Source organism: Giraffa tippelskirchi, chromosome 3 (genome assembly GCF_054371585.1).
Source record: "Giraffa tippelskirchi isolate mGirTip1 chromosome 3, T2T-mGirTip1v1.2.pri, whole genome shotgun sequence".
Lineage (NCBI taxonomy): Eukaryota > Metazoa > Chordata > Mammalia > Artiodactyla > Giraffidae > Giraffa > Giraffa tippelskirchi.
In genome coordinates this window covers 167,818,097-167,846,047 of record NC_137277.1, presented here as the reverse complement: position 1 = coordinate 167,846,047, position 27,951 = coordinate 167,818,097, and the positions used below count along the sequence as shown (strand labels likewise).

Here is a 27,951-nt window from a genome sequence, read left to right as displayed (position 1 = left end):
TATCTAAGAATGTTACAATTTAGGAAACTGTCCAACTGAAGGTCTGGGTTGAGAATACAATCCTAGAGGTAGAATATTAGTTCTTTCTTTTATGTTATTTTTAACTTCCTTGTTTACCAAATAGGTAAATTTGCTGCCTTGGTGGTAGCCACTTAGATAAAAAGGATGAGAGTGGTGTGTGGGGCATCAGGGCATAGGAGTGGGGAGTCAGGCGACAAGTATGGTTCTAGCATTTCTACAGGTGTAGCCAGTGGCTGTGTCAGAGGTCACTGAGTTCATGGCATGGAGCTCCAAGACAATCTGAGACTCTAAAGTCAAAGCCAAGGTGAACATTAAGCTAAAAGTTGACTTAAAGCTCAACGTTCAGAAAACTAAGATCATGGCATCTGGTCCCATCACTTCATGGGAAATAGATGGGGAAACAGTGTCAGACTTTATTTTTTGGGGCTCCAAAATCACTGCAGATGGTGACTGCAGCCATGAAATTAAAAGACGCTTACTCCTTGGAAGGAAGGTTATGGCCAACCTAGATAGCATATTTAAAAGCAGAGACATTACTTTGCCAACAAAAGTCCGTCTAGTCAAGGCTATGGTTTTTCCAGTGGTCATGTATGGATGTGAGAGTTGGACGGTGAAGAAAGCTGAGCGCCGAAGAATTGATGCTTTTGAGCTGTGGTGTTGGAGAAGACTCTTGAGAGTCCCTTGGACTGCAATGAGATCCAATCAATCCATCCTGAGGGAGATCAATCCTGGGTGTTCATTGGAAGGACTGTTGTTGAAGCTGAAACTCCAATACTTTGGCCACCTCATGCGAAGAGTTGACTCATTGGAAAATACCCTAATGTTGGGTAGGATTGGGGGCAGGAGGAGAAGGGGACGACAGAGGATGAGATGGTTGGATGGCATCACCAACTTGATGGACATGGGTTTGGGTAAACTCCGGGAGTTGATGATGGACAGGGAGGCCTGGCGTGCTGTGATTCATGGGGTCGCAAAGAGTCGGACACGACTGAGCGACTGAACTGAACTGAACCATAGCAGCAAGACTTGAGACCACCTGGGAAACTGTTGTCCAATTAAAAGAATTTCTCCGTTTTCTATCTCCTTGTAAACAGAGTAATAACTTTGGTTTTGGTTGTAATTAATTCATGAATTAGGTTTTGCATTCGACTCTGTAAAGCTGAGGAACATCACATGGACCTGGACTCTCATGGGAAAAAAAGTCCGCTGCAACTCTGGCTTCATTCATGCCTGGAGATAGGGGAATGACAGCAGCAGGAGCCAGGATGAGGAGCCCTCCGCCCACAGTGCAGAGGGAGTGGGACTTGAATCATGCTATGGAAAAATGAGAGTGTGGGTTTTATATTTTGCCTACCCCTGGGTAATGAGAGTGGTGGTGGGCTTGGATGGTAATAGGGCATGTGAAGATGAAATTTGGCACAGAATTCATAAACATGAGCATCTCTATGAGAAAGTTATTACATCAAGCCTACTTCCACTCCATACTACTTAAGTAACTCTCTCTGTGCCTCAGATTTTTTCATCCTTAAAGTGCAGAATAGTCTTAATTTGCAGATTAGATGAACAAAAGCAAGTAAAAATGTTTCACACAGTACTTGGAGCATAGTAAATACTCATAAAATGTTGGCTATTGCCTAGATCAAGTACTGTTGTATAGACCTTTATCTAATAAAGGATTGTATAGTGAATATTTTTGGTTCTGTGGACTACTGGTCTCTGTCACAACTACTCAGTTTACCTTTGTAGCATGTAGCCATGTGCTCTGTGCTAAGTTATTTCAGTCATGTCTGACTCTTTGTGACCCCATGGTAGCCCTCCAGGCTTCTATGTCCATGGGAGCCATTTTCTTCTCCAAGCATGTAGCCATAAAAATACATAAATGAATAGATGTGGGTATGTGCCAATAAACTTTATTTATGGACACTAATATTTCATTTATTTTCTTGGGCTCCAAAATAACTATAGATGGTGACTGAAGCCATGAAATTAAAAGACACTTGCTCCTTGGAAGAAAAGCTATGACAAACCTAGACAGCATATTAAAAAGCAGAGACATTACTGTGCCGACAAGGTCCATATAGTCAAAGCTGTGGTTTTTCCAGTAGTCCTGTATGGATATGAGTTGGACCATACAGAAGGCTGAGTACTGAAGAATTGATGCTTTTGAGCTGTGTTGTTGGAGAAGACTCTTGAGTGTTCCTTGGACTGCAAGGAGATCCAACCAGTCAATCCTAAAGGAAATCAATCCTGAATATACGTTGGAAGAACTGATGCTGAAGCTGAAGCTCTAATGCTTTTGGCCACCTGATGGGGAGAACTGACTCTTTGGAAAAGACCGTGATGCTGGGAAACATTGAAGGCAGGAGGAGAAGGGTATGACAGAGAATGAGATGGTTGGATGGCATCACTGACTTGATGGACATGAGTTTGAGCAAGCTTCAGGAGTTGGTGGTGGACAGGGAAGGCTGGCGTGCTGCAGTCCATGGGGTCTCAAAGAGTCAGACATGACTGAGCGACTGAACTAAACTGAACATTTCATTTAGTTTTCATGCACTGATGTTACTCGTCTTATAATTTTGTTCAACTATTTAAGAGTGTAAACACCGTCCTTAGATCACAGGACATGCAAGGACAGGCAGTGGGTCATGTTTGGCGGACCTCTGCTATAGACCTTCACATCTTCAGTTTGGAAGTCTTATTTCCTAGTGAACTTCCCTGGTGGCTGAGATGGTAAAGAATCTGCTTGTGATGTGGGATACCTGGGTTTGATCCCTGGGTTGGGAAGATTCCTTGGAGGAGAGCATGGCAACTCCCTCCGGTATTCTTGCCTGGAGAATCCCCATGGACAGAGGAGCCTGGCAGACTACAGTCCATGAGGTTGCACAGAGTTGGACATGACTGAACAACTGAGCACAGCACAGCTCAGCACAGGGCCACATCTGTGCTTGTGGAGATGCCCCTTATTAGAGTTCTGTTAGCTACTTCTGGTTCTGCTGCAAAGCATGTGATGGGGTGTCAACAGTCCTTCCTCATCCACCTGTGACTGGTTATATCCACCACGTGGAACACTTCTAGGAGACAATTGAAGTGATGGACTAAGTGGTCCTTTAAATGCAAACATGCATTTCTTGGGTAGGGACATGTCCCAGGTTCCCAAGATATTTCTTTAAGGTTTGAAAACAAAGCAAAATGGCTTTCTCTATTTGCCATGAGTTTCTCTGCATTCTCCATGACCTTATAACTCAGTTGTCATAGTTTATAGAGTGGGTTTTGCTCACAGGCAGGGGAAGTGGCTGCCCCTGAAGGGTGATTTTACTGGGATTGAGGAAGAAACCCTATGTCCCCATGAAAGACTCAAGGAAGTTCACAATCATGAGTATTGGTTGACTTGTCTGTCCCTGCTGTTTGGGTGTTAAACTGGGCTTCATTGCTGTTGTTTAGGGATGTTTGCACTATATTCATGGTAAGAAGTATAGAAAGAGAGTGTCTTTCTTTTGTTCACTGCAGTTAATGACTCTAGTTTTGTCAGGGGTTCATGAGCAAAAGTAGATTTATAGTGAAGGTAACTTCAGAACCCTTCTTCCAAATCCTTGCAAAGGGCCCCCAAACTGTGTCATGTGGTCTTGCAATTTTGTGAAATATGCAAAAATAACCTAGTTTTGTGGGTTATTTTTAAAGAACTCCACCCTTCTAAACTGTAAAAGCTTCAGACCCCACAAAACATGGATCTGCTTCAGGCTCTGTATTTGCAGGCTGGGACTGACTTACACCTTTTTGGAAGGTGAGAAGAAAAATACCTTTGTTGGCAGATAAGGAGGATTCTGGGTTTTGTGAGTAAATCTTCCTTAAGGCCTCAGACTGAAGAAAACATAAAAGATTTTCTTAGGGAAAGGGACATGAAACTGAGAGAGGAATGATATTGTTGGTGTTTTCTTGTGTTCCCCAACCCACCCCCCCCAGAAAAAAAGAAAAATCAGGATGTTTGAGAAAAAAAAGGGCAGGTGTCTTAAGCTGATCAGAAAAGAACCTCATATACTCACATTTTTGAATGCTTCATATATTGTCTAATTTGATACTGGCTGATAATGTTTAGTGCTGCATTATCTGCTATAATAATGATGATGATATGCTGGTAATGATGATGATAAAAACACATATGTTATATGACTGTTACCATTTACAAAACACTTTCATACTTTCTCTCATTGGTAACCACTGAAGCCAAGAAAGCATCTCTTTATTTATGGTCTTTGGATGCCTCCAGAATTAACTGGGATCCTGTGAAAGATTGAGATAGGATGGTCTCTATGCTCTTTTTAATTATCCTCTACTTACATGCATGTGTGCCCAGGCGCTCAGTCGTATTCGACTCTCTGCAACCCGTAGACTGCAGCCCACTGGGCTCCTGTCTCAGTGGAATTTCCGTGGGGAGACTACTGGAGCGGGTTGCCATTTCCTTCTCCAGGGATCTTCCCGACCCAGGGACTAAATCCACATCTGCATTACAGGCAGATTCTTTACCACTGAGCCACTAGGGAAGCACCTATTCTTTCCTTATTTTGTGATAAAAACCATGACACCTGTCAGTTTCTCTTCTTTTGTGAATTCTTCTGCATTGGGACAGTCAAAATAACCACTGAACTTTGATACACAAAGCTATTTGCTTCTCAAGTGGCTTCTAATTTTTGCTTGCAAAACTACTCAACTGGCAAGCAAAGAACTCAGTTCCCTCAAAACCTACTCTTAGTAAGGCAGTGTTTGCATTCATCAGTTTTGTCTGTAAAAACATACTGCTGACCTCTGACTGTTTGACCTTTTAAATGAAAAAGCACCCCTGGGACACATAATTAAATTTATAGACATTCAAGGATGTGCTCAATTGGAGAAATGTGTGGTTGTGAAAGTGTTGATCTGGAAGTTTAGTCAGTTCAGTTAAGAAGGAAAAGTGCTGGCAGAATGGAAAAGATGAGGTGCTCTTGAGTGCAGAGCAAGGAGGGGTGTATAGGATTGGAAGGTTCAGGGGAGGTTTGTGGAATGGGGTTTTGAGTCCTTTGACATGCGCAGAAAGGGCATTCTAGGTAGAACAGATAGTGAGTTAAGGTGGAAAGGTCAAGATATGGCCAGTCCTTGGTCCATTTTGGCAAGTACATGGGATTCGGGGAAGTAGGTTTGTTTCAGTCGAATGAAACCTTTAAACTCCACTCAGGGAACTCTTCGCAGATACTCATGTACACACTCAATTTCATGTTAATGAATAGTTTTCTACATTTTAAAGCTGACTTACTTAGGAATATATGAATCATTATTTCTTAGAAAAATTGGTTACTAGTGCTTGGTATTTGAATATTCACGTTACTTGGGGAAAGAAATTTGAGAATGATACTAAGAAATAGACGATCTAGAAATCACTTTAATGCATTTTTTAGAGTGAAGACTGGTGATTATCTTCTTAATTTTGACACCTCATTGGCTTCCTGAGACTTTGGGTCCTTTTAAACACTCTGATTATCATCTTCATTTGAAAAACAAGAATAATTTAGAATTTGAAGATCTAGATTTGAGATTTAACTCTGCCACTAAAAAAGGCAGATGATGATAGATGGATCATTTCATCCATTTGAAACTCAGTTATTATTTTATATGTAAGCTAAAGCATGGTCTGATGATTTTTAAAGTGATTTCCAGCTTTTAAATTTCTGTGTCCAGCAGCACATTTTAATACAAAACAGGAGCATCTCTGGGCTTCCCAGGTGGCTCAGTGGTAAAGAATCCACCTGCCAAGCAGGAGATGCAGGTTTGGTCCCTGGGTTGGGAAGATCCCCTGGAGAAGGAAATGGCAAACCACTCTAGTATCCTTACCTGGAAAATCCCATGGAGAGAGGAGCCTGGTGGACTACAGTCCTTGAAGTCATAAAGAGTCAGACACGACTGGGTGATTGAGCATGCACAAACACATGTACGTCTCTAGCAAATAATTGAAAAAATACTTTAAACAATATTCCTGATTTTTCCCCCCTGTAGTTTACATGATTAGTTACTTGGAACATCACCTTCCTGTATCAGCTGGTTTTCTTCTGTAGCCACTGTCTCTCTTCATGCCCATCTTAGACATTCACACATGGATCCTGCTCTGGCTTCTTCTACCAGGAAGAAGAAAGCATTTTAAGGGCCCCCTCTTACTTAATTGAATCATGATTAGAAATGGGGATGAGGATTTGGGAGGGTGGTTAGTAAGGACAGCCATCTCTGATGTCTCAGACTTTCTTAAAACTGTGGTTTATGTATTATGAGAGTAGAGAGATGTATGAGAGTTCCTTCTGTGCTTGTTTGAATTAATTATATCACTGCTTTATGTGAATGCAATGTGAGTACATGTCATTTATCTCGATCTTCATATATAGAGCCGGGCAGATGCTTGTATTTGTACATTCAAATATATATACAAGTGTAGACGAGCAGATTGGAAGAACCCTATGCAATCTCAGAACTGAATTGAAATTTTCATGTATCAGCAATACTACCAATCAGTTTTGTTGTTATTACTAAAACAACAGAGACAAATTCATTTGAATACTTGCTGGAGGAAAGAATTTTATTTATTTTTAATTGTGTAGCTAATCAAGAGAAAGGTGTTAAAGACTTATATTTTGTTAATAACATACATGGAACAAAAGAATGGAAAGAAACACCATAAAGGAGTTTGACTAATTCATCTTTCTCTCTTGATCCATCTATCCATCCATGCATCCATCCATCCACCCATCCATTTATATAATCTATTCCCTAATTTAAAGTCAATAGTGATTATTTTGAATTCTGGAACTATAGTTGTTTTTTATTTTTATATACTGCTCAAATTATAGTTTGTAATATGTTTTTATAATGTAAAGACAAAAATACACAACAAAATAAGAAATGTATTTTGTCTGGGAAACACTTCTTAGGAATAAACTTAGAATTGGGTGATGAGGAGTAGGGCTTCAGTTTGAACTAAATTGGCAACATAGTTTTAAGATGTTGGCATTATACTGACATGTCAATGGGATGATTTTCGGTTAAATTATTGGTTGGTGTGGGTAGGAAGGATGAATAGGCCTATCTTTGGTCCATCCAGGTCATCCAGGAGCCTTAATTTATTCAAAGCTGCCAAAGATAAAGACACATTTTTAGACCCTTAACCCCCACCCCCTCAGAGCAGGCATTCCTAACTCAACAAGACTTGTCATCAGAGCCATTGGAGAAAGGAGTGCCTGGGGTCAACCCTCTAATTCTGAAATCACTTATTGTGTTATTACTCTTCTTTGTAAGAAAGGGGACTCTATTCTGTTCTTTCCTCTTCTCTCCTCCCCTCCTTTACTCTGTTCTACCTAGTACTTCCATTCTTTCCCTTTCAGCTCTGCAAGATAATTCCCGGAAAGAAAATGTCGAGAGGAAATGCAGTTGCCCAACAATTCACCTGGAAGCCTGCTTTTGAAGGAGTTCTTCATTTTATTTCTCCTGGAGTTGGGAGCCTGACCCATTCACATTGGCCAGGGACACTAAAATGAGCAGATAGAGAACTGCTCAGAGCTATACTTCACTTTACCTATGTAGATTCATATTAGTAGACAAAAATGAAGAGAATTTGCCCGTGGAAATTCTTCCCCATGGAAACCAAAATGAATGTTGGCACAGAGTAGAGGCCAAGTGTACTTCATTTATTTTAGGCTGTTTACTGGATGTTTGTTAAACTCAGCCCTCTTGCTTAAGCCCTGAGGTATTTGGGAGCACAGAATTTATTTACTGTCATAGCTACCTTAATCTTTGATTCTGCAGCACAAATGCATGTCCTGGGCCAGGAGGAGTAGAGTGCCCTGGGTTACATTTTAGATATTTTTAAAATTAATTTTTACTGGAGTACAGTTGCATTACAATGCTGTATTAGTTTCTACTGTATTGTAAAATGAATCGGCCATACTTATACATATATGCCCTCTCTTTTGGATTTCCCTCCCATTCAGGTCACCATAGTGCATTAAGTAGAGTTCCCTGTGCTATATAGTAGGTTCTCATTCAGAGCTGAACATCCTTTTAAAGCAGATACATATATACTAGCTGATTGTGGGCAGGATATTCAGAAGAGGAAGCAGATGGGAGATTGGATGATGATCTTATTTCACAAACTCAAGAAATTCTACAAACATCTTCGAAGTTTTGGTGATCATTTTTCTCCCTCAGTCTTAGAACATAGCATTTTTCTTATGCTAATTTTTTTTCTTTAATGCCTGGTGGGGTTGGATAATATGAAGGTGAAGGTATGCAGAGGATGTTCGGAGGATCTGTTGTGCATTGGGAGCTGTTGTGTGCTTTGCAAACTCTTCTTTCCTTAAAACCAGTCTTTGAAGCAGGTGTTTAAAAACCACATTTACTAATGAAAGAACTGAATCAGAGGCTTAAGCAGCTGGCCCCAAATCAGAGAGGAAGTGGCCAGGTGGGCGTTTGAAGTAGATTGACTTCTCTAGAACTGGAGGTCTTTTACTGTGGCTTTTTTTTTGGCCCACTTTGTTTGCTCAAACCTTTGGTATCATCTCTTCTGAACTCAGCGGTGACTGTTGCTTAGATGTAAAGAGAAAATTTCATAAACCAGCCATCCCTATCTAACTAAGGATAGTGATAAATCATTCACATTATCTGCTTAATCATCTTGACTGGTTTGCCAGTTAGTTCCTCCTGGGGTTTTGGTGGGATAGGACACCAATCTGGAAACCAACCTTCCAAGCCTGAGTATCATACCTTTGCAGGATGAAGGAGAGAAACCCCACTCTCTTCTTCATTATCCCTTTCGTCCCAGCCTCTGGCAAAGTACTACTTGCACAGTAGGTCTTCCATGAGTGCTTTCTGATGGTGACCTTGATGTTGCTACTAATGCTTTTGCCAGTGAGAATTAAGCTCAGCCTCCCTCTTTTGCCTCCAGGAAAAGTTTCCTCTTTCATTTTTATTCAGTTATTACCTCTTCCTATCTTCCAACAAGCAGTAATTGACCCAGATAAGATTTGGATTTTCAAAACAAGCTTCCTGCGCTGTCTCTTTTCTTCGTTATGGAACCCGACAGAAAATGAAAAGCAAAAAACAATCTTGAAATGCCATGTGGGAGGTGTCACTTAAAGCATTTATGTATTAATTTGATCTCTATATTAAAGATCACAGGCACACAGAATCTATTGCTCTGTTATTTAGTAAATAATGTATCTGGGTTTTTCAGCCTTGAGAGACCACTTAATCTTTCTGTTGCCCCGGGGCATGGTTGGATTACCTTCCCTATATACTGATACAGGACTTGGATTCAGTGGAAAGAGCACTGGAGTGGGAATTTGGTGATTTGAGTTTTACTTTCTGAGTTTAAGCACCATACTTGCATCCCCAGTGCCAAGGACAATATCAGCCAAATCTTAGGCTTTCAGTAAATGTTTACTGAAAGATATGTGATTTGAGGCAACCCCCCTTGCTCTCTCTGAGCTTCAGCTGCAGAATGAAAGGATTGTCCTAAAGTTTCTTCTGATGGTTCTGCAATTCTGTAAGTGTTTTGTCCTGTATTTCAAGTCTCTTAGTCATTCATTTATCTTCTTACCTCCTTTGGTAGGTTTCTGGCACCAAAAGTGCAGTATTTAACTTTCTTCTTAAACTTGCCTTTCTTCTCTTTTTCAAACATCTCCAGTCATGCTAATCCTGACAAAGTTTGGTTGTTTAGGTTTTGTGTATCTCTAGGTTGTCTTGTCTTAATAAGGGTGGCAAAAGCGTTCTTTTGTTTTCTATCCTCTGAAAGGCTCTCTGTGTAACTTGTCACCTCTTTTATATATTCAACCTTAGTTTATTTGTTGACTTTTAAGTGACCAATGCACATGATAGCAAAAATATTCGATCGTGGAAAATAAAGGCAGAGTGATTCTTTGTCAATTGTGTTTTATTTGAAGCTCTGTAAATATGGCTAAGGTTTGGGTTTCATAGGCAGAATTCTTTCTTAGTAACTGCATGTAACATAATTTCACATACACCAACCACCATGGAAAATACCACTCACCTTTTATAGTCATGTTTTCACAACGAATTTATAGGGTTGACTGTGACCAGGAAGAAAAAAATGTGTCGATATCGGCCAGTCTTTTTCTCAGCCCACCTCATTGGTTGAACCAACTTACTCCTCAAAAGACAATGCTAATAAAAGCGTATATTTGATATATAAGATCTAATATTTAGGCAGCTTCTCTTAGTTCTCATGGATCAGGTAGGTTACAGGACTCTTGAGATCTCATTTTTTCTCATCTATAAGATGGGGATGACAGTACTCATATGGGGTTTTGGAAACTTTGAAAGAATATGCACATAAAGAATGCCAGAAGCAGAGGTTGGTTCTCTTAAGCTGTCAGCAAATCAGTGAATAGCAGCTTTTTAAAAATATCCTTATTATTGAGTTGGTTTTGCCCAGAATGTTGAAAAAACGATCACAAGAAGGTCTTTGAGAGATCCGTGTTCTGCCTCTAGTTAACCAGTTTACACAGAAATGATTTCAGAATTAAATTGTTCTACATGGCAGTGGATGAACGACACTTGGACCAAAAAATGTGGTTTCAATTCAGATGCAGGAACAGAAACATAAGCTAAATCTCCTCATAAAGCTAGTGTTTTGTGACATGGTTTTTCTTTCCCTATTAAAGAAATATTTTTCCATGGGAGGAAAGGAAGGTGAGTATGTTTGGGGCTGGACACAATTATTTCTTAAACTGATATCACTGGTGATATTAATAGTAAGCAACCCAGAATAAGAGCATTTCTAATATTCTACAATTCTGAATGAATAAGGTGTAAGTGGAAGAAAGAGATATAATTACCATAGGGAACACAATCTTCTGTTTCATTGGGTTTATTTATTTTTTTCATTCATGACATCTTAGAAATGCATAGTTAACACTGAGAGATGAAAAATGCCTATTGTTCTTCGAATTGTTTGCTGTGTCCTGCTTTTCTTTCCTGACTCAATTCTGTTGAATACCTACGAGTTGTCACATTTTTAGTAAATAATAACTGTGTCAAGCTGTGATGACAAAATATCCCAACGTAACTGTTAATAAGCATTGTCATTTTAAGCATGAAACAGTTTAGCCAATGATTTATCTCTTATAATGCAGCACTTGGGGCAGCTGTATGATTTGTCTCTTTAGCAAGTCAAGTAATTTCTTTAACAAAATGTTAAGCACAGATGGGCCATAAGCTGTCAGTTAACTATTATTGTGTCTGCATCTGCTTGCTTTCAATGCACTGTTTTATGTATTCAGTCAGTTACTTAGCTGCAGCTCTGTGAAAAGCTGAACCTACTCTGATTGGCAAATAAAATGTTCATTTGTCTCTTCTTCCTATTGTTTTGTTTTGGTAACACATGTCAGCAGCTCAATTACCCAGTTCATTAACAGCTCCCAAAGGACATGATGGCCAGCCCGTGATAAGAGGGCAATTGTGGCACATATGGTCAATAATGGCCTCTCTCTTGGCAATTGTAAATAAAAGTCACTTGGCCTTTTTCCTTTCACCAGAACTACTGTTTTCCTGTTCCCCTTCAGTGTGCAAATTACCTTTCTTTGCTCCCTGCAATCCAATCCCAGTAAAGCAAAACCTAGCTTACTGTTTTTTGAGACTGGGAGACTTCAGCAGAGAGGGAGCTCTGGCTCTTAATTTTAATTATGACTGACTTTTAAGCTCTTGTGGGGAGGAAAGTTCTTATCAAGGGAGACTATTCTTAGAAAGCTGTTAGCTGATTAATTAGTTAACTACTCAGTTTTCCTAATTGAATAGCAACACATTTTCTTGGGGCTTTTATCTCTTTTCCTCTTTGAAATACTCTGGTTACCACAGAATTTAAAGAAGCCATTTATTAATAAAACAAAAATGTGCTAGTAGAAATCATTTGCAGGGGGCAGATAGGGAGATGTAACTTCATCTTTGCTCCACGAGAGAGATTCATTTCCTTACAGAATTCTTGTTCCAAGATAGTCTCAAAATAAAGGGTTTAAGAAGCCACTGCGTTCATCTGAGTCACTGTCAGAGTCCCCTCAGACTAGTCAAGATTCCTTCTTCCCCTTTATGCCTTTGGAAGGAGATGCGGAAACAGTTCCTTTGGGGTTTTGTGGCTCCCTTAAGCAAAATGTTGCTTGTGTCAGGGGAAAAGAAAGGGCAGAAGCGTGTTTTTACTTCAACATATCAACAAATACAAAATAATCATTTCTAAAACTCCTAAAAATAATCACTAGCAGGGCTGAGATGGATGAGAGAGAAATAAACCTTTCTTTCTAGCTGTGTTTTGACAAAAGAGGCCTTTTAAGTGACTCATCGTCAGGTAGTGGCTGTGAGAAGAGAGCTCCACCCCCAATACGTTTCCTTAGTGTAACATGGATGGAGACCTCACGCGCGCGTGAAATTCAGTGTTATTGGAGCCTCAGGATGGGGGAAGGGGGTCTAGGGGGCCGCCATGCAGCTCAGTGCTTCGGAGGCAACACGGCTGTACAGCCAGCCTCTGCTTGGCAGCCCTTATCTTACACAAACACCCAATGGTCCACATTGTCCTTTTCAAGTCACTCCCGGGTCTGGAGCACACGCGGCCCTCCCGGGCTGCCCCCGCGGCCGGCCATATTCATAACCAATCTGTACTCTCCTCCCAGGGCAGCGGGGACTCCGGGAGTTGTTGAGTGTCAGGGTTTATTTGTGCTATTTTGATTAGCACCAACCTGGCAGGAGCTTATTTTCCTTCTAATGACCCCGTGCTGTGAGAAGGCAGCTTCCGAGGGAAGGGCTTGGGTCAGAGGGGAGGGGACCAGCATTACATTTCTGCAGCCCCCAAGTGGGGGTGGGGGGCGCTGCTGGGCGGGAACAAGCGTAGATGAAGGGCTGGAGGGTCTTAATTATATTGCGAGTTTCTAAAAGAACCTTTCCAAGAGAGCCCAGAGTATCCTTCCCATAAACTGTCCTGCTTTTCTTTTCTTTTTTTTGGGGGGGGCAATCGCTTAAGATTTTTGGGCTGGCACATTTTGGGGGAGAAGTTGTACAGGCTGTAAAAGCAAAACAAGACCCCTACCCGCCCATCTCTCCCACGAGGCCGCTAATCAGGTTATAAACTAAACCATCTCTCCTAGTTTATCAACGAACACAGTCAGAATTACTCAAATTCTGGTTCTGAATTAGGAATTCTGGAAAGTTCGAGAATTTGTTAGGTCACACACACTGGCTAGATCTAGATACCTTAGGATTTTGTTGTAAAACTTTGGTTTGTTCTTTTCAGCGGAGCTTTTTTTTATCCCTCTCGACGTATATACAATTTTAAACATTAAAAAAAATCGCCGATTACTTTTTAGCTTGTAAATTAATGTGGAAGAGAAACTTCCAGGTGCTGAAGTCTCTCAACTGGCTTGGATTAACCCCTACTGTGCGTCCATTTCAACCTCCCCCTCCTCCCGCCTCTGGAAAAAAAAAAAAGTACCCAACCTCCCCTTTCTCATCCACTCCGGCTTTCTTTGTGTCTGCTGCTCCCTGCCAGGCAGGTGTCAGAGCCCTGAATGAGGGTAAACGCTCCGCTGATGGATTCCACAGATGGAGCGTGGAAATCGGTAGAATAGGCCTCGGCCACAGGCCATTTCTGGGGATCCAACAAAAGCCTCCAAATAAGTCAACAAAAATCCCAAAGATCACAAAGGGAAAATGTCATTTGTCATTTACTCTGGGGCTGTGAGGGAATATCAGACTCTTCCTGGCTTTCACCCGAGTAAACACGAGAAGAGGTCATTCACATCTCTCTCAGTGTAAAAGGACCACTTCAGATCAGAAAACTGTTAGTTGTCCCATTGTCTCCTCTTGTGTTGAATAGTGAAACTCACAAACACACGAGACGTTCTGTGATTGGATGCCACGTAAGTGCATCCAACTTCAAGTTGACCCGTTAAAGACCTCATGGGATATCCCTCTGAAATACCCGTACAGTGTCGGACACAGGGTGAAACCACCTCGTGGGGCTCTCAGGAACCATTTTTATTTTTCTCTTGTTCTTTCATCAGTGAAACACAAATTTGAGGACCGGTGCTGACAGGTTTAGCTCCAAAAGGTTAGTACAGACACGGCGACCGTGTGATTCAGTCTGAGGCCGTCTTAGCAGAAATGACCGATGACCAAGGAAGTTCAGCCTCAGAACCTGCAGGGAGAGAGTCCCCCACCTCCTCCCATGTCTGTAAATCGCGTTGTATTATATCTGGGGCAAACATAGAGTTTAAATGGTTGTCATGTTTTGATTCTTTAATTATTCAAATGAAAGGTCTTGCTGAGAAGAAAGACAGTGTGCCAAATGCACTCTTGTGAGTTATTTTGTTTCTCCATTTTTTCCCTGTCTCCCATCTCTGAATTATACTGGTCTGGAAACCAGTAATTATAGAATCCCACGTGACTAAATCCCTATAAAATTGAGGTAAGATCTCATGTATAATAGCGTTAACTAGGATGAAATATTTCCTGAGGCTACAGAGGAGGTCACAAGGGGTTAACAGACAAAGACATACTCTCTAATTCTGTAATTCCTTCTTTAATTAAACTTCATGGTTGGTCCGCTGGTGGTAAGACTTTTGCCTTCTTCTCCCAGTTTGTTTCTGAAGGAAGAATTTGTAATCCTGTGGGGTATGATTGTTGCCTATGCTTGACCTTTTTTATTTTTTTAAGCTGAAAATATCCATTTTCCCAAGGTTGGTTTTGGAAGTTAGTGTGAGATCATTGGGATAACAAAAATTTTTGCTCCTAACACTTAGAATTAGCTTGACATAGAAAAATAAGAAATGAACTTCTTTCAAAATTAAGAATAAAACACAAGGTTGAAATACTTAGGCACCTGGTGAAAGGTGACATTTTCCCAGCGATCACACTGAGGTTTCTGCTGAATAACTTGTGAGTGTCCCAACAGATTTCAAATTTTTATTCCTGTCCTTTTGTCTTAAAAGAATTTGAGGTTTATAGCTCTTGATATCCTTTCATCAGGGTGCCTTTAATATAAAAAAAGAAGGCTTTAATACAGATATAAACTGAGTGATCAGTTCAGCTGCATGTGATCAATAATATTTTCCAGCTTGACCCTGGATCTTAGGACCAAGGGTCTATTTTGAGTATTAATGGAGACTGCAAATGGTCAGACAATTTTAATTTCTTAAATTCATTCAATATCTTGGAAAATTGATTAGTTTCCTAGTGCTTTATTTGAATATACAAAGAACTCAATGAATATTTGTTGAATTAAATTCAATTGATTTATCAATTTCCCAATTGAATTTAATTCAACAAATATTTATTGAATTCTTTGTATATTCAAAGTATGGGGGCTTCCCTGGTAGCTCAGATGGTAAAGAATCTGCCTGCAATAAGGAGATCTGGGTTCAACCCCTGGGTTGAGAAGATCCCCTAGAGAAAGGAATGGCAACTCACTCTGGTATTCTTGCCTGCAGAATTCCATGGACAGAGGAGCCTGGCAGGCTATATATAGCCCATGGGGTCGAAAAGAGTCAGACATGACTGAATGACTAACATTTTCACACTTTCACTTTCAAACTGTTGTATTTCTGTCAATTTTTTCTTGAGTCTAAGTTTTGAAAATTTGAGACAAATGAGAATAGTGGTGGCAATCAGCTAAATGATTTATATTGCAATTCCTGATTTCGTGTGTTTCTGGTATTCCTCTTCAAAAGGACTGTGTGTGTGTGTGTGTGTGTGTGTGTGTGAGAGAGAGAGAGAGAGAGAGATAAAGTAAAGGAACCCAACACCTATTTAGGAAGCTCCAGTATAGAAGGGAGAGTTCTCTGAAGTCCTATAAACCTGGGTCAGATCTCAGTTTCCCAGCTGTGTGACCTGAATAACCTCTCTGAGTGTCCATTTCCTGTGTAATGGGGTGAGTGTTTACTTCACAGGATTTTTGTCTAGTTACATAAGGAAAGGAGAGAAATTCTCAACCTCTTTGTAAGATTTGTTCCAGGTTCATTGGTGACATTGAATTAAACTAATATATAAATCAGAGAATGGATTGTGAAGAGGTTTTGATAATAGGGTCAAAAGTTTCAAAGTCTGATAACGTGGACTGGGATAAAATCTGAGAATTTTTATGCAATTTAAAACAATAAAATTTCCACTTAAAAAACTATATTATGTATCGATTTGGATTTTCTTATGAGAACCATTCTGGAATTTCAGACTGGGGGACTGTATCTCTAATGAAAGATAAATCAAAGTTTGTGAAGGCAGGTGTAGAATGTGATGGAGCAACTTAAATGTATGAACATCTCCCTTCAGTATTAAGGCCAGACAGTAGAAGTAGACTGAAGAAATTATATTTAATCTAGTTGCTGTATCCTGGCAATTTATGAACATTTAGATAAACATCTTGTTAATGCTGCTTGTAGATTCAAAGTCATAGCTTAAGTATTCTACACAGAAAAAATATATATAATTTCTTTCTGTCAAGCTGTCTGGAAAAAAGATTCTTGTTTTTACTTTGCTGTAATATTTAGCAAGGTTTGAAACTTGGTGTCTAGTATCTAATTTGTTCCAGTTTTGAACAAAGTTAAATATGTAAACTAGAACTTCAATGGAATGATTTAATTTGTGCTATCAAAATGGGATTTAAGTTTTAGACTTGTTTTTGGTAAAAACTGATTCAAGTTCAGGACATTATTGCGAACCATGTTCTGTGTGACTAATACATTTTAATTCTGTTGAGTGATACAAGAAATGTTAGTATTTCTGTCTTTAGAAAGAGCTAGTATTTCCTAGCTTGCTGATTAATATAGGGTGGTTCGCTGAACATTTTTTAAAGCCCACATCCCTCTGGAATTCACAGATGGGGAAAAGTTAGAATTAGCTTGTAAGACTGTGGCTTCACAGTGTCAAAGATGATCAGTTTGTTCGGATAATTTTCCAGCAGAAAAATCAGGCAAATCATTTCCTCAGTGCCTTTGAAATTATGGTGTTTGGAGTTTTTCCTAGTTAGATGGAACCTTTGGATTGCTTTTGAATAAGTAGTCTAGAAATAAAACTAGTAATTTGCTAACTTGTTAAAGAAAATTTTATTTTTGGTGGTGAAGGCTGTCCTATTGAACTCTTAGATATTCTGAGTCTTTTTCATCACTGGTTGTTGATAGTTCCTCACCTTTTTTAAAAAAAAATCACAATCCTCTTTGAATTGATAATTATTTCTCAGAAAAAAAAATTCAATTGCATTCAAATGCTTGCAACAATTTTCAAGTAATTTTTAAGGATTCAAAACCTCCACCCTCAAAGCTCAGATAAATGGTGGGTGATTCATAAGAGCAGAATTTCCATTTTAAAGATCTAAAATGATGGCAGAGAAGTAAATTTTAGTTCAGAACTTGCTTTTTCTCCTGTACTTCTAGCCATTCAGCATGTATTTATTGAGCACATATTATGTTTCAACAGTAGTTCTAGCAATGAACAAGGCAAAGGAAGGGACTGGAGCTCACAGAGTTTATATTCTGGGAGGGTAAAGGTGGGTGGGTATTAATTGTTAAGTTGAAACAGTGGTCTTGACCCTCAGAATTAACTCTGGCTGGTTCTTGTACATCTAAGCAGCCATTTTTCTCCAGAAACTAGCAATGATTTTGATTAATTGACCTGACAGTGCATGGCACATCATATTTACTTGGGAGGATTTAATAGCCCCAGAGACTCCCAAAGGAAACATGAAAATTTCCACATACTATTATCCTAATGAGATCAGAGTAAGAGAAAGTGCAAGCAAAGATTTAAAGTTCTCACAGGCAGAGCAGAGATTTAGGTCAGTTCTTAAATGCTGTTGAATTTTTTACCTGAATTCTCATTAGACAAAAAAAGCAAGGCAACAAAAACTGAAAGCATGGAGGGAATACATTTTATAAAAATTTATTTTCTTCTTAGGGGGATGAGTAATTTGTTTCTTGAGTATATTATTTATAATTGAAAAAACTACAAGTAGGGGCAAGTTTTTGGATAAATTGTGGTGGAAATATTTTATATACTTGGGAATTTTGCAGGGGAAGCAAATAACTAGTCTGGAATATTCTATAAAGATGGTTCTCAAAGTGTCAGTCCAGGATCAGTGAAATCAGCATCAGTCACCAGGGAATGTCTTAGAAATGTGACTTCTCAGAGCCCATTCTGTACCAACGAAATCAGAGGAAGGGACAGCCATCTGAATTTTAACAAGTTTATCCAGTGATTCTGATGCTCCAGAGGTTGGAGAACCACTGCCCTACAATTATGCCCAAATTATTATTCTTTTAATTTGGTTCACATTTATTAAAGGTAGACACATGTAAGTTGTATTGGCTGCTTTTGAAGTTCAGCACGCAATGTGCAACATATTTCTTAGCAAGTTAATGTTGTTTGTTGTTCAATTGCTAAGTTGAGTCCGACTCTTTGCGACCCCATGGACCGCAGCATGCAGTCAGCATGTTAACATTCCTGTAAAATATTCCCATACTTAAAGAAAGTCTATTTTTCTTTCTTTCAGTTAATGCTAAAATATCCTAAAATAAGGTTTATATTAAATTAGACCATTTTATATTAAATTATATAACATAATTGAAAAACCAAGGATATGGCCAATATACAGTAGAGCATTGCTTTTATGTACCAGAATTGGTTTTCTTTAATTTGTCACATATATTATTAATTTACTTTCTTAATTTCACAGTATTTGAATGTGAATAAAATGTAGAAGTATTAAAATAATAGAAAACTTAAATTATATTTATGAGTTCTTTTGTATGGGTACTTTTTTGGGGCAAATTATAGTTTATTCTGAAGTTGAATGAAATTTAAAATTTCCATGGGGCAGAATTAAGAGAAAAGAGACAAGAAAATTGGTATTGTAGGAGGTACTGCACTTTAAGATTGCTTCTAGTGCCCCTTGCATTTCCCCAAGTCCTCCGGCCTGAGGGGGCAAATGAATTACCTTGACATTGTGTATGTCTGCTCAGTCATGTCCAGCTCTTTGCAACTCCATGAACTGTAGCCAGCCAGGCTCCTCTGTCCATGGGATTTTCTGGGCTAGAATACTGGAGTGGGTTGCCATTTCCTTCTCCAGGGAATCTTCCTGACCCAGGGATCAAATCCACGTCTTTTGTGTCTCCTGCATTGGCAGGTGGATTCTTTACCACTGTGCCACCTGGGAAGCCCATTAGTAATCTACAACTTTCTGGCTGGCAGCACACGTAGGCCCCTTCCCCAGAGGATCCCCCAGTTGTTTGGGGAGTTTTCTGAGTGCATTTGGATATGTTCAGGAGCACAGTGGCTCCAGCTCCTGCACTGTGCTCAGAGTTTATGGCCTGACAGCCCCCTGAGAGCCTCTGCCACTGCCCTGAGGTCCAGGCCTCCGAGAGAGGACTGCTCTCCTACTGAGAGTCCTTGTGTGATGCGTCCTCAAACTGCAGAACCTGCTGTAGGCCAACAGGTGCTTGGTTACTGTTACATGTCACACACACCAAATTGCATCACGAATACGAATTTCTACTTAATTTCCCAGCTCCCCCTCTTGTTTCTTAGGCACCTGCATACTCAATTTGGAAGGTCTACTTCCATGAGCGTGCTCATGTACAGGCAAATTCAAGCTTTGGTGGAGGGGGCTGCAGCAAGGCTGGCTTCAGGGCCATGTGACCTATTCAATCACCCAGGGCCCCCTGTGCAGAGAAGGGCCCTGGGCTTAGTTTTATGCTCTGATGTTGCCATCTTGAAATTCATGATTAACTTTTGAACGCAGGGTCCTGCATTTTCATTTTTGCACTGCATTCCTCAAGTTAGAGTACTGGTATCACTCTTTTTTTTTTTTTTTTTAACTTGGCTGGTAGGTTGCTTACTGGTTTATCCACTAAGTCTCTCAGTCATATCCGACTTTCTGTGACCCCATGGGCTGTATAGGCTGCCAGGCTCCTCTGTCCATGGGATTCTCCAGGCAAGAATACTGGACTGGGTTGCTATTCCCTTCTCCAGGGGATCTTCCTGACCCAGGGATCAAAGCCATCTTCTGCACTACAGGCAGATTCTTTACTGTCAGTTTATGCCTCAAATTAGGCAGCAGTTCTAAGCAGCTGCCTATCCATTCAGCAGAGCTGCAGACTCTGAATCTCTGTTTAGAAACAATTCACTAGATTATGCCTGCTTCTTCCTGCGTCTGTTCTTGAGACTTACATTAACAATATCTAAACTCCCCTTAAAGCATTTCCTAATATCTGGTAATGAGATAGTAAATTTAACATGGTTTTTCTTATAAGAAGGGGTACAGTCCACAAATTTATAGGAATCCTGTGATAGTTTACCGTTATTGCTTTTTTAGATACAAAGTCAGTTTTGGAATATTCATTTTTAATAATCACTCTTTAATAAATTTTCTCCTGGTCTAAAAGCTGGTGAAAATTTATCAGGAACCAAATTAAATGTGATTCATTTATTGAACAAGAACTGAGTATCCATTAAATGCTAAGGACAAGGGCCAGAAAAAATGGAGGAGGCCTGTCCTTGCTTTTTAAGAGCTAGTAATGGACTTAGAATGACAGATGCAGAGAGCAGTTACTTCTGCCTGGGGGAACCTGGAGATGGGGTTGGGGAAGAGATTAAATACTATTTAATGCAATCCTGCAAGGAGGGGCTTGGTGTCCATGAGAGGACTTTGGCAGTGTACTTTAGACTAGGATTTCAGTCATTGTATCTTGGTCAGACTTTTTTCCCCCCATGTTTTGGCCCCATCAAGCGGCTTTCAGGATCTCAGTTGCCTGACTAGGGATCAAACCCAGGCCCTGGCAGTGAAAGTCTAGAATCCTAACCATTAGGCTAGCAGGGAACTCCCCCAACTTGTTTGTTGGCACACATTAGATCACTTCTTTTCTCTTGTGCTTTTTAGCCTCGGCACCCCAATCAGATGAAGGCTCTGACATCGACTCTGAACCAGACTTGCCCCTCAAGAGGAAACAGCGCCGGAGCCGCACCACCTTCACAGCAGAACAGCTTGAAGAACTGGAGCGGGCTTTTGAGAGAACCCACTATCCTGATATTTACACCAGGGAGGAACTGGCCCAGAGGGCAAAGCTTACGGAGGCCCGAGTACAGGTACCAACATCCCAACATCTCGTCCCGTGTAAACCCAGACAGGGAACAAGAGTGTCTTCTTCTCTAAGGCGCATTTCACACCAAGAAAGTAAATATGTTAGGAATGGTCCTTCACTGTGAATGGTAGCCTCTCACATTATAAAGTTCTCCCTTTCTGATTCCTTTACATTTTGCCTTGTCATGATAGCAATATCATGACCTCTTTTTTCTTTTTATTTGCACTTGTGTGGTCCAAACACCTCCCGCCACTGCCCCTCTCTTCCCCCCGCACCCCACTGCTTGCCTCTGCCCCCTCACCCGCCCTGCCCCCTTCCTCAAGGTATGTCTGTGGGATATAGCAACATTTTACTATGCTAACCAATAAGTCAGAAAATGTTCTTTTTCCTCTTAATAGTTTGGTAAGTCCAATTATTGATATGATGGCTATAGTTGGCTTCTTTTCTGTCACATTGTTTGATACAAGTATTTTATATGTATAGATTTAAAACTGTGATCTATTTAATTAGCTTTCTTTCTATTCTTAGTATATTTTGTATTTATGAGAATGTACTTTCTTATTTTAGACTTTGGTTGTCATTATGAGGAGAATGTGTTAATAACTGTATCAAATGTAACACAGAGGAGAATGTCAATTCATATTACTCATGCATCATTTCAGGGATCCTTGTTATGTACCGGGAAATGCATAGATTTTGGGGGTGGTACATGGACAACAACAAAGTTTTGAATGGTTGTTTTGTGCCAGACACGGTTCTAAATGCTTTGTATGGATTAACTCATTTGCTTATCATTAAAACCCCAGGTTGGTACTATGAATATCCCCAATTTGTAGATGAGGAAACTGAGACTCAGAGCATTTAAGTAACTACCCAAAGTCATGTAGCTAGTAAGTGATCACGGTAATTGGATTCCATATATTTCCTCTCTGTAGCCATTCAATCATGAAGAAGTGCAAAGTTGTATAAGGTAAAATGCTTTCCTGTAAGTCTAGAAGCTTTTCAAGTAACTGTATTATTTTAAGAACATGTAAAATTACCTTTTCAACTTAGATGTGTTCTGAACCCTGGAGAAAGGCTATTTTGGTGTAATTTATTTCTATTGAGTGATCGAATAATGTTTCATTATGAATGATGAACTGTCTCCCCAAGGTAGAAAAGCACTGCTGGAAAGATTACAAGTGCCTCAGGGTATCCTGGAATTCTTTACTGGCCCAGGAGTTGAAGTCACCTTATCCGGAAATGTCATGTTATTCCCAGTTACTTGACTTTCATAGTCAGAGTGAGACTGAGGACTCAGCAGCGAACTAGGCAGTTGATGTGGTTTCTAGATTGATCGACACCTTCCCCTATGCATCTAACTATCTCTCCCATCACAGATTGTTCTGAAATAGCCTCTTATAGTCTGCAGAGCCAAGTCAGATCGCTTTTCTCAGCTTGACTTTCTATCTGATCGTTACAGTGCTAGGAAAGTCAAGGAACACTAAGATGAATGAAGACAAATTTCTCAAGGAACTAGTGTTTAATGGGGTAATATCCTGGTAGGCTACAGTCCATGGGGTCGCTAAGAGTCGGACACGACTGAGCGACTTCACTTTCACTTTTCCCTTTCATGCACTGGAGAAAGAAATGGCAACCCACTCCAGTATTCTTGCCTGGAGAATCCTAGGGATGGCGGAGCCTGGTGAGCTGCCGTCTATGGGGTCGCACAGAGTCGGACACGACTGAAGCGACTTAGCGTAGCGTAAAGTAAACACACAAATAATTTGAAAGCAAAGCTGATATGATAAGTCTATTAGAGAGAGATGAAGTGCAGTGACAGCTGAGAGGAGGAAAGGTGTGAGATCTTGTTGGGGTAAACAAGTGGGGCTCATGAAGAAGGGAGGGTTCAGATGGACTTTTTTTTCAGACGGACTTCTGGGTCTAGATAGATATTCAATGGGCAGGGCAGGTGGGAAAGCATTTTAGTAACACAGAATAATGAGCAGAAGCACAGAGGGCTGGACGCACACGAGTTATATGTCAGATGAACTTTCATTTTCACTCTAGTCATGTTGAGGAAACAGTGAATAGTTCAGTTTGGTTAAATAGAGGGAGCGGTAGGGTGGCAGGAAGGAAGCTGATTGGAAATCTGTTTGCTTTCTTTGTATTCTGCTGTTTTTGTTCAGTCACCAAGTCTTGCCTGATTCTTTGCAGCCCCATGATCTACAGCATGCCAGTTCTTCACTAGCTCCTGGAGTTTGCTCAAATTCGTGTTCATTGAATCAGAGATGCCATCCAACCATCTCATCCTCTGTTGCCCCCTTCTCTTGCCTTCAATTTTTCCCAGCATCAGGGTCTTTTCTTAGTGTTTATTTTTTGGTACTTAGGAAATGTGCATTCTTAACTTCGGTTATCATTCTGGGCAGAATATGATTCTATCAGATATAACATATAGAGAGGTGTGTCAATTCTTGTTATTCACTCATCACTTCAGGGATCCTTGTTATGTACCAGGCACTCTGTGGACTGTAGCAGTGGTGCATAGACAATAGTGAAATTTTGAGTGCCTGCATACATTTTGTGGAGAGCTTGGGTTTAGGGCAAGGCAGCTAAACTTGATGCAAAGGGCATTGAAGGTGGTGGGCATGAAACAGGTCAGCGGCAGTGGGAATGGAGAGGAGAGAACTGCTGTGGAGGGTGGAATGTAGGCATCTGATTGTGTGAGCTGGAGGTACATGCAGCAAAGAGTCCCAGATATGCTGGGATTTATAGCACAAATGTTTTACAGCTGGACCTATTCAATCCCTGTATTTAGTACATTGGGATATAGTGCTCCTTCCCAGAAATGACCACTTCTAACCACAAACTGGGCTTCCCTGGTGGCTCAGGTGGTAAAGAATCTGCCTACAATACAGGACCCCTGAGTTCGATTCCTGGGTTGGGAAGATTCCCCTGGAGAAAGGAATGGTAACCCACTTTAGTACTCTTGCCTGGAGAATCCCACGGACAGGGGAGCCTGGCAGATTACAGTCCATGGTGTCTCAAAGGGTCATATACGACTGAATGACTAACACTTTTTCAACCACATATCATGATATATATATATATCACATATTATTTATAGTAACATGTACTCGTATATCATATTTATATAGCACATGCAATGTTAGTGTCATCATATTATTTATAGTAACATATACAGTGTACATATTATAATTATATAACAATGCTACATGTATTATTTACATCAAATCTGTTTGCTTTTATTATAGTTCTGTGATTACCCAGTTTAAATGTGAGGTTGAGGTCCATTCGTTCTTCCTTTCTTTCGGCAAACCTTTATTGAGTTCCCTCTATATCCCAGGGTTTGGTCCCTATAACCCCAGGCTGGCCAAGCCCACATACTGGGTCTGCCCTTAAGACAGACTGGACATCAGTTCTGAACTCAGAGTCAAAAACTAAACATTGGATTTAAAGAAATCAAAGTGATGGAAAACTGAGAAGAGTGTTCCCTGTTCCTCTGCCTCCTTGTTGCATTTGCCAAAGACAAGGATGTGGGGACAGAATTCATCTCAACTGCGTGCAGCTTGTACAGTGCCTGGCACTCGCGTCTGGTTCAGGAAATGTGGAGGAGAGTAAGAATGGCCCATTAACTTCCAGAGGACAAGGGATCAAACCAATAAAGAGTGGTTCATATTTTTCTGTACAGTGACCTCCTCTCCAAAGCGGAGCCCTCATTAACCTAACAGCTGTCCTAATGTGGCTTTAACCCGGTGACTCTTTACATTCCTTATGGCTTCATTAGTTCCCTTGAGACGCATCATGTCTTGCACCACAGCTATGATCTACAGCCTAACAAATTCCCTACAACACCCGGCATATGGATCTTTTACTTAACCCAGCAGGAAAAAGAAGGGAGTAGTTAATCACTGATTAAAATGCCAGAACAAAATCCTTTAGTTTTTAGAAGGATCTGGGAAAGCAGTAGCAGCGTCAGTTCAGTTTGAGTGATAGCCAGAGAGTGTGTTAGTTTAATTGGGGGCACCTGGGAAAACCCAACACCAAACCAAAAAAAAAATAAAAAACCCAAATGTGTCTACATTCCCCTCCCTCCATGGAAGAAAATTTCTAAGCTCTTGTGGATAAAGATGAGATTAAAGCTTCAATAACTTAGACCTTTGTCAGTATTTGAAAAAATTTGTTTCGACAGTAACTATGTTATATTTATCAGGGCTGAATCTGAGTACACAATCTAAGAATTACTGTACAGCAAAGACTGAATTCACTTAATTCACCTCCCTGGTAGCTGTTATTATGAAAATAATGGCAAAACTGACAATTTTGTAAGGAATGACTTGCAAACACTTATGATGTGTGAAAGTTTTAGTAAATATTCCATCCAAGAACTGTACGAAGCAGGCAAATACTCTTGCCACCCAGGTAATGGAAGACAGGAGAGGAAGCTACTTGTGGAAAAGAGGATTTAACTAGGAGTCAGAAGATGTGGGTTTTGGTCTCAGCTTTACCCGAAGGGTTTTGTCAAGCAAGTCACTTAATTTTGCTCTAACCCTCCTGCGGTTCATTTTTTCTAGTTTTATTTTTAAAATATGGGATTTAGATCAGATGGTCTTAGGCTGGGCCCGTGAATGACTGGGATAATCATGAATGGACTTCAGGAGACCTGGGAAACTTGACATTTGTGTACAGATGTTCTGCTTTTGCCCGTGTGTGTGTGCACACGAGTGTTAGGTAGGGAGAGGGCCGCTAGCTCTCCTCATATTCTTAGAAATCACCACCCCTTGATCATTTCATTAATTAAAACCCCCTAAGATGCATGATCTCTCAGGACCCTTCTAGCATTGATAATTTGGGATTCTCATGGAAGCCCAATGATGGTTTAAAACCATCTAACAGATCTTTGTAGTTCAGAAGTTAAGATAGGTATGAAATATTTGGCCCTGAACTCCATAATGAAGCAAAAATGTGGTCATCCTACCATTCTTTGCTGCAGTTTGCTCTTGGGATGTATAAAGTTGAGTGTACCCTCATGTGTGATATTCACGGGAGCGTGGCATTTCTTCTTGTCAGCCTGGCCCATCCTCTCCCCAACCTGCTCTCCACACGGTGGTCAAGGCTGGGTAGCAGCTGTGGTAGGAGGGCTGGGCCAGTGGAGTGAGTAAGAAGTTCCAGGGAACAAGCAGCTTGTCCTGAATTTACCTACTTGGAAAGTACTGTACTTGGCACTTTAGTATCAGCTCTGGTAGTTAATGAAATATTTTGTAATCTTGTTGTAAATTCTAAGGGTTAACGATTACACTCTCTCCCTATTTTTCAAACTGTATTTGAAATAACCCATCTGGAATAATGTAGGTTAGATTGCTTTTGAGGACCAAACCAAAAATGTGAACCAGTAATTTATTGAGAGCAAAATTAGGCTTACACCATGGGACAATTAGCACTAATCCATGAAACTTGGAAGCAATTTGGACCTAAGCCTCCATTCAAGCCAGACTGGCTTTCAATTATTTGAGGTGTTATTTGGGCACTTTCCTGCTTGCTCAGGGGCATGAAAGGCTTTGGCTATAGACAGAACTCAGAAAACAAAGCAAGGCTTTAATTCTTGGATTTCTCAATGTGACATTTTTACTTAATAACTAAAATTTACTGAACACACTATCTTTTTTTACAGTATTCTTTTACAAGCTTTGTTTGTATTGTCTCATTTAATTGTTTATGTTGTCTTGTTTAATCCTGTGAAGGAGATTTTTTATTTCTCCCATTTAGTAGATGAGAAAACAGAGGCCCACAGATGTTAAGCAAATTTTTCAAGATTGCAGAAGTAGTGAGGGACAGGAAAAACTGGGGTTCAACTCTTGCCTGCATTGCTCCCATGTGAAAGAAAAGTATGACTGTATTTTTAAAAATACTGAGTTGTTTTCCCCCAACTTTTATTGCTGAGAACTAATTGGTCACTTATTTTATTCAGGAAGAGAAAAATTTGTAAAAACCTATTCTTTTGTGATTATGTTTTTTCCCTAGTTATTGTGATATTATAGGGATCTTTCAATCAATTTCAATTTTGCTTCAAGTAATCACTGGATGTTATGTTACTCCAGAATGGACCTGAAGATCATTTCCAAAAGCATAAAGAGAGACATACAAGCAGGGAAAGATTCAGGGAGCAGGTGAAATTGAACCAGGCTGCAGTTCATTAAATGAATTAAAAACTTGCTGCAAGGGAAGGTTCTGATGTTGTGTGATATTGCACAGGCAATTATAAACAACTATGCCTGATAGTAGTTATCCACTGATATATGCCTCCTGCCCCACTTCCTTACTATGCGAAATGTGATGTGGAAGGCTGGGTAATGCTGGGGAGAGTGAAATCACACTGAATTAGAGATTGTAAAGTGACATTTAACAGGAAGGTAGCAGACTTTGAGATGGAAAAGACTGAAGGCAAAAGGAGAAGGGGGCAGCAGAGGATGAAATTATTAGATAGCATCACCAACTCAATGGACATAAATTTGAGCAAACTCTGGGAGATAGTGAGGGACAGAGGAGCCTGGCAGGCTACAGACCATGGAGTCGCAAAGAGTCCGACATGACTTACTGACTGAACAACAACAACCACAAGCTGACTTTGTAAACTCGTTCTTTCTGCCCTATGGGCTAAGAAATTGGTGGAACACTCATATTCTGCTCTAGAACCCAAAGGCCAGATTGTTGCTATTGCTACTCTTTTCAAAACAAAGAAAAGTTTCTAGTCATTGTAAAAACCGAATCATAAATACCTTCTACCAATTTTGGG

At 40.2% G+C, this 27,951-nt stretch overlaps 1 protein-coding gene across 2 annotated transcripts in view; it reads left to right on the top strand.

Moving 5' to 3' along the window:
* Positions 1-27,951, top strand: part of PAX3 (paired box 3) — a 96,608-nt gene that overhangs the window by 43,371 nt on the left and 25,286 nt on the right. For both annotated transcript variants that reach the window (XM_081579281.1, XM_081579282.1), the window contains exon 5: positions 20,957-21,162. In XM_081579281.1, the coding sequence (XP_081435407.1) occupies positions 20,957-21,162 (206 nt within the window). The remainder of the gene's footprint in view (positions 1-20,956; positions 21,163-27,951) is intronic.